This window comes from Vigna radiata, chromosome 2, assembly GCF_000741045.1.
Source record: "Vigna radiata var. radiata cultivar VC1973A chromosome 2, Vradiata_ver6, whole genome shotgun sequence".
Lineage (NCBI taxonomy): Eukaryota > Viridiplantae > Streptophyta > Magnoliopsida > Fabales > Fabaceae > Vigna > Vigna radiata.
The window spans coordinates 7,366,831-7,374,215 of record NC_028352.1 but is presented as its reverse complement, the minus strand read 5'-3'; the positions used below and the strand labels follow the sequence as shown (position 1 = coordinate 7,374,215).

At 30.0% G+C, this 7,385-nt stretch overlaps 1 protein-coding gene and 1 non-coding gene across 2 annotated transcripts; both read left to right on the top strand.

Annotated features, from left to right (window-relative positions):
* Positions 1-2,359: 2,359 nt before the first annotated feature.
* Positions 2,360-5,048, top strand: LOC106754628 (histone deacetylase HDT1). The gene is made up of 8 exons (XM_014636674.2): positions 2,360-2,516; positions 2,711-2,993; positions 3,440-3,468; positions 3,639-3,814; positions 4,074-4,136; positions 4,275-4,356; positions 4,566-4,692; positions 4,773-5,048. The coding sequence occupies exons 1-8, from the start codon at positions 2,492-2,494 to the stop codon at positions 4,831-4,833; spliced, it is 846 nt and encodes a 281-aa protein (XP_014492160.1). The 5' UTR covers positions 2,360-2,491; the 3' UTR covers positions 4,834-5,048.
* A 2,254-nt stretch (positions 5,049-7,302) lies between these two features.
* On the top strand, positions 7,303-7,385 carry TRNAL-UAA. Its single transcript has one exon. It is a non-coding gene; the product is annotated as a tRNA-Leu (tRNA).

Genomic DNA, 7,385 nt, shown 5'->3' with positions numbered 1-7,385 from the left:
GAATTGGCACCCCCCGATCGTATTTCGCCTGAGATTAAAGAGAAGATAGGCAATCTGGCTTTTCAAAACTATCGCCCTACAAAAAAAAAGCGATCAGAGCAAATGATGACACAGTGAGTGAACAGTGGCGCTGCGAGCAGGAGCAAACGATGACGCCGCGAGCATGAGCGAACGGTGACGCCACGAGCATGAGCAAACGGTGACGCCATGAGCGTGAACAAACAGTGGCACCACGAGCGGTGAGCGAGCAATGGAACCACGAGCAATGAAGAGACAATCGTGCAGTGAGAAGCCATTCACGACGAGTTTTCCTTTTTCAGACCAAACGATTATGGCTGTTGTCATTTTTGGTTTAAAATATTTCTTATCTAAACTCGCCAACTCGGTTGCAAACTCTCGAGTTTGGGCGAGTTGACCGAGTTTGCTTCCGATTCTACCGAGTTCACATCAAAAGCGAGTTTACTTCCGAGTTAAATCAGAAGCTGTGTGTAGAAACGCAAACTCGAACGAGTTAACGAGTTAACTCGCGAGTTTGATAACCATGGATGAGCCTTTTGTAAGATACAAAGTTGACCTCTGATCCCAATTTCTCTTTGCTTGGAGTCACCACCGTAGAGGGATTCAAGAGTAGTCCAGATTTATTGTGCGGTGTCACAATGCAGTACTTCAGCTAGAGTCTCTTCAGTAAGGGAGACCTGAAGAAGACTTACAAGTTTTTGATCTTGTTGTTTCCACGTGAAAAAGGCTGGATTAGGAACCGTCAAAGATCCATCAGCAGCAGGCAATTTCGCAGGAGGAGTTATGATTGAGCCATCAATATGACCATAAAGGGCCTGTCCTTCGAGAACAGAAAGGAGCTGTGAGGTGAGACATATGTTTAACATGTGGATCATGGTCAGTATTAGCCATAGGAAGAAAAGAAAAGAATAAAGGGTAAGGAAGGACCGAAATTAGGCTGATATCATGTAAGGAGTGTAACAAATGTGTTTTATTGATCTTGACCAACGTACAATATATAGAATGTACATAACTAGCGTACAATAATTAATGTACAATAATAAGGAAAGAATATGTCAATTATTTAACACAAAATCAATTACGCAGAAACTAAATAAAGTAAACTATAATCAAATATATTATTTTCTATCAGTTGAAAACCCAAAACGAATTAAATGAATCTAAATAACTGGGCTAATTCTTCCTTCACCTCATAATTACTAATTACATCCATACATTGATATATACCTTTCCTCATTTCACTCCATAATCACTCCTATCACTTCCGTCATTATTTGCATCATCCCAAATACTAAGAGTATGAAAAAGAAAGAATAAAAAGAAAACCAAAAACTCATTTTGAAAAACTCTATCTAAAAAATATTTCATGTATTTTGAAAATTTTATTTCAAAAGGTTTATTTAAGAAGATATTATAAACGTTCCTGTTTTACAAAAATTATTCAAAAATCCATTTAATGTGTTTCAAAAATATTATCTCGAAAATCTTACTATCAGAAAAATTTTATAAAACTTTCCAAAATATATGATTTGTAGGTTAATTTTACAAAAGGTGAAACAATTATTTTAACAGTTTAGAGGTGCGTGAAGAAGGTATGGGACTGCAGGTAGTAAAATCTGAAAATAATGAAAGTCCATCTAGAATTGGATAGTATACTATTTTCAAAAGCCCAAACTAGTATCACTTAAACGAAATCCGATTTTCCCATTTAATTTATCTAAAAATATAGTTGATTGAATTTATACAAAAAAGTATTTCTTTATTTTTTATTTTTTTTAAAAATTTTGAGATAAGATTTTCCAAACATATATTTCAAATTTTCACTAAATTTATTAAATTTTGGATTATGATCCATAAGCCAAATTTTGTTGAATAACAAATTATCGAAACAAACTTTTCCATAAAGTACATTCTAACCTATAAACAAACTTTTTAAAAACTATTAATTTAAATAACCGTAATTACCTTAATTTTAAAATAACTAGAATGACGTTAATCAAAACACTTGAATAGTGTATTTTTACTAATTAAAAAAGTCTGCAAAAAATATTTTATTAGAATAATTTTTTTTACACGACAATAATCTTTTCTAATAATAATAATTATTATTATAAAATGATAATAATATTGATTGATTAGCTAAGTTTAATCTATAATTGTGCTTTAAAACAAAGATCATGCTCAAAACAAGAAAGAGTAAACAAAATATTTCAGACAAAACAAATATATATATATATATATATATATATATATATATATATATATATATATATATAAATCAGAGTAAAACTAATCGGACAATTTTTTTCAAGAAAAAAAAGAAGAAAGAGGCGCGGAGAACTTCAAAAACCCTAAGGAGTTGCATAAAGCACTATATATATATATATACATTTCTTAAACCCTAACATCCATTTCTCTCAATTCAATTTCTCTTCCTCTTTTTTCCCTTACCTCTTCTCGTCGGTACCTGCAAATGGACTCACCAATGGAGTTTTGGGGTAACTTTTTCTTTTCTTTTTTTCTTTGTTTCGTTTTTTTTTTCTGTCATTTCTTGCAATACCCTAAGTTGATCGATTTTTCTTCAAACTGTCCGATCACAGTTTCATGTGCTGATGTTTATTTATGTTGTTGCGGAATCGGTGAATGATTTTGGCGATGTGATTCTAATGTTATGTATTGGTTTGAAATTTAGGTGTTGAGGTTAAGGTTGGGCAAAATGTGAAGGTTGATCCCATGGATCCAGTGAGTGCGTACATACACATTTCTCAGGTTGCCCTTGGAGAGACGAAAAAGGAAAAGGCAAATGAACCTGTGGTTGTGTATTTGAAAGTTGGTGACCAGAAGATTGTTTTGGGAACCCTTAAAAGGGATGATATCCCTCACCTTTCGTTGGATTTGGTTCTCGACTCTGATTCTGAGCTTTCGCACTCTTCGAAAAGTGCCAGTGTATTTTTTTGTGGATACAAAGTTCTGACGTATCCTTCCTTCATATTACACTCTCGATTCCTTCATATTACACTCTCGATTCATTACTATATATTGTTATTTTCTAGAGAAAGTAAAGCCTGATATTCTAAATGTTTTATGTGAAGGTTCTTAAAAGGGTTAGTGGTGACTACTTGTCTTTCAATTTGTTTTTTACTTACTGTGGCTGTGATTGCAATTGTAGCTGCAATAGACCTAATTTGTATGCAATTTTCTGTAATATCAATGAATGTCAAGAAATTTTGACAGCAAAGATAATTTAAAACCTTCGTTCTGGACCTTTTTTGTTGATGTTTATGGTTTGTTTAAATTTCTTACTGTAATGGTGGTATGGTCGTGGCATTGAGATAAGGAATTTTTTTTACTAAATAAAATTCATTTACGTACCTTCTTCACCTTTCACTTTTTCTTAACTTATGTTTTGCTGTGGCATCAGAGACGATGGTGACATTTCTGACTTTTCTGGTGAGGATCAACTGTTTCTCTGTAACCTGGTATTACTGTTCTTTTATATAGTTTGTTTTCTCAAGCATGATTTTATTTTGTGTAATTTGAGTAGATAGTGAAGAAGAGGAGGCTCTTCCCTTGAATTGTGGGTATTAGTATGTAAGTAGCTAATAGGTATATTCTTTTAGGGAAGCCTGTAACAAAAGCTGAAGGAGCAAAGGTTACCAAGCCCTCTAAACCAGCTTCCGTGAAAGGTGAATCTGTAAAACAAATAAAGACGGTTGATCCGAAGAAAGAGGATGATTCTGATTCCGACGAATCTGATGATGAGCTTGCTGGTAATGATGAATCTGATTCTGACGAGGTATGTTGGTCACCAAAGGTTTAAATTAAAGTTATATGTACTCTATTTTATTTGAGATATCAAGATGTGTTATTTTTAGATCCAAATTTACAGTATAAGGTAATACTTCTAAAGAATGATTTCCTTCCAAAGATTTCTTCATAGCACCTTAATGTTTTTGCAAGTCTTGTTTAAGTAAATACTTTTTTGTCTTTATGGAAATAATGTCTTGTTTTTTTCTTACCTGTTTGTGATAATTTTCCATCATTGAAAATTGTAGACGGATGATGACAACGAGACTGATGAGGAGAGTGAAAGTGAGGAAGAGACCCCTGAGAAGAAGGTAAGATATTTATTTCTGCTGTAACATGTATGTATTTTTGATTTGTCACAAAATATACTGTCTTTTATTATAATGGAAGAGTTTTTAAACAACTTCACCATATCTTAGATGTGACTTTTTCTTTTGAATGTGGATCAGGGAAAGAAGAGACAAAATGAGTCTGCCTCAAAAACTCCAATCTCTTCCAAGAAAGCTAAAACTGCTACTCCTGAGAAGACTGGTATCATATTCACATTTCTTTTTCATATATGTCTACTATACCGTATACCAGTGCAACTTACATTAGTGTTATTGATTAATGTATTTCAATTCAAGTTGTATGAGGCATATAGCAAAGTATCCAAGTTGTAAATGCTTATATAACACATTGATATTTAACTTCTTGTTGTACACTGACTGGTAATATTCTGATAAAAAAATTTCTTGTAGATGTTAAAAAGAGTGTACATGTAGCAACTCCCTATCCTATGAAGAAAGGTGGAAAGACTCCCAAAAACGCCACAAAAGGGCAATCTCCCACGTCTGCTGGACAACTATCTTGCGGATCTTGTAAAAAGTACGATTATATTTTAAAAAATAGCACTAGACCTTGAAGAATAGCTTTACGAGCTTTATTTATTATATCTGGTTTTGTAGGAATTTTGCCAACGAAGATGGGTTGCAACAACATAAGAAGGCCAAGCATGGTGGTCAGTGATATTGCATTTTAGCGTACTTATGTAGTAATTTTCCCTTGTATTACTGTGAGTAGTTTCAGTTCGTTCGAATTTTTATCTCAAGGGCTGGGAAACCTTTGTTTAAAGATGAACTCAAGGTGTGGAATTTTCTTTTTGATATCGATGAGGTCTATAATGGATCTGCTCTTTTCAAATCCTCTTTTTGATCATTCTACTCTGTTTTTGTTTGATGCTATTCTCTCCAAGTGTTGCAATTTCACTTTATTCTAGAATTTATTTAGATGGTGTGATAATTTAATTGCAAAAAAAAATGCTTTCCTATCCCATCACATATTTTAAGGTGTTTTTTTAGTTGTCTTGTAATGGCATTTATAATTTCAGGCTATAGAAGATGGGAATTTTGTTTGCATCTTTCGTTTAAGTTAATATTCAAAAGTAGCTATATTTCTCTAATATCTGAGGTATTATTATTTATTAAAAGCAGATAAAATCAACGAGTAATTCTAGTTTTTTCAGATCTCATCAGTTGTTTTTATTGTTTCCTTGTTGATGTAAAACTACGAATGTTTTAAAATTAGCTCCATTGTTTTTGTTATGTATTAATAGTTCGATTTTAACTTTTTCTCTAGTTCAATTGCATTTGTACGTTGTATTTTTAATCAATCCTGTCTTCATTTGAACTTAAACTGGAAGGAATTCGATCAAAATTTTAGGTAAAAAGAGATGTTATTTCGTTAGAACACTGCACAATGTTTTACAGCAAATGATGGTAAAATAAATGTGCATTGAAGGGATCACTTGCATTCAGTATGAAATGTGAATGAAGTCGACTTATTTTTGTATTATTACAATAGGTGGATTAAAAAAATAATATTATAGTTTGTTTATACTTCATTAAAAAAATGTGACCTTTCTATAATTTATTTGATATAAATTATCCAATCCCTTTATACATTTATTTTATATTATAGATATACAATTCTTTCCAATTTTTTTTAAGAGTAAAACAATTTAGTTAAAATTTTTATCATCTTCAATCCCCATAAGCACCATTTAAAATAATGTCAAGTTTTTCAAACATTCTCAAACTTTTTTTTTTCAAAATTAAAAATTAAGTTTTCCATTAAGTTGTAACAATTATCGATATTATTGTAATCAGAATCTCAATGTAATATTAAATAAAAATATATATTTATTGTTTTTAAGATATTACTTAATCATTTCTATCTTTTTAAATTATTGATAAATATTTAATTTTATTGATTAAATACATTCATAATTTCTAAACTTTAACAATTTAAACTATTTACTTAAATTTTGATAGGTTTTTAAATTTTAAAAGTAAATTTACATGATATTATGACCTAAAAACCTTAGATTTTTTATAAGTGTTAAATAACCTTTTAGACTAACATTTAAATTAAAATGTGTCAAATATCTTGAATGTCATTAAAATACTTTTTTTATACGTAAAAAAAACTCAATTAAATTAAATTAGAATGATCATACTTTTTTATTTATACAATTTGAAATTTAAATTATATCAAAGTTTAAATCAAGTGTGGATTTGAATTTATTATCATAGTTTAAATATTAAAAATATATTTAAGTATAATACTAATACTTATTTTGTATTTTTATATTTATTTAACTAGATGAAAGATAAGGAGAGAAAAGATGAAATATACCTAAATAATATGACATGGAAAAGAAAAAAGATAAAAACAAGATATAAAAAACATCTACGAAAATAATTAGCACAGCATCAATAAACAGTTGATTCCAGTAAATGATTCAAAGATTGAATGTATGGTGACCTACTTAACTAATAGAGAAAGTTAACTATTATTTACTTAAAAAGGTTTATAATAGGTATTAGTTGTATTATTTACTTATTTTGTTCAATTTACCTGTCTCCTAAAAAAATACTAAAAAAAATAATGAATTGTTCAATCAAATCACTAAATTTTTAAGTTGTAAAAATTGATTTTTTAAGATTTAATATAAAATTCATTAATTCTAAAGTACAATAATACATTATTTAATTTATGTCATTAGTTTATAAGAGCAGCACAGTGCATATATCTTGAGGAGTTATGTAGGCGATCTTATTATCATATGCTTTTGGTCTTGGAGTTCATAAATTTTCCTTTTAAGTAGCTTCTGCAAACAACTGTTTTTTTTTTTTAAGAACATGAAACAATATTTGTTCCAAAAATATACTTATAAAATAAATTAAAATTTATTTGATATTCTTTAAAATTTATTAATAAATATATAACACCATAGAAACTACAATCTCATTTTCAAACTTGGAAAGCAATTTCCATCAAAGATTTCTCTAGTTATAACTATGTAAGTTAAAATGATCAATGTGTATTGTTAACATTTTAAAAATTCAGAGGGTTTTTTAATTTTTTATTAAAATCAAACGTTGGAAGCACTAAAACATAAAAGTGATTGTAAAAGTTTGCCCTTTGTAATAAGAAGCTGGTTTGCCCGAGTGGTTAAGGGGGAAGACTTAAGATCTTCTGCACATAAGTGCGCGTGGGTTCGAACCCCACAGCCAGCA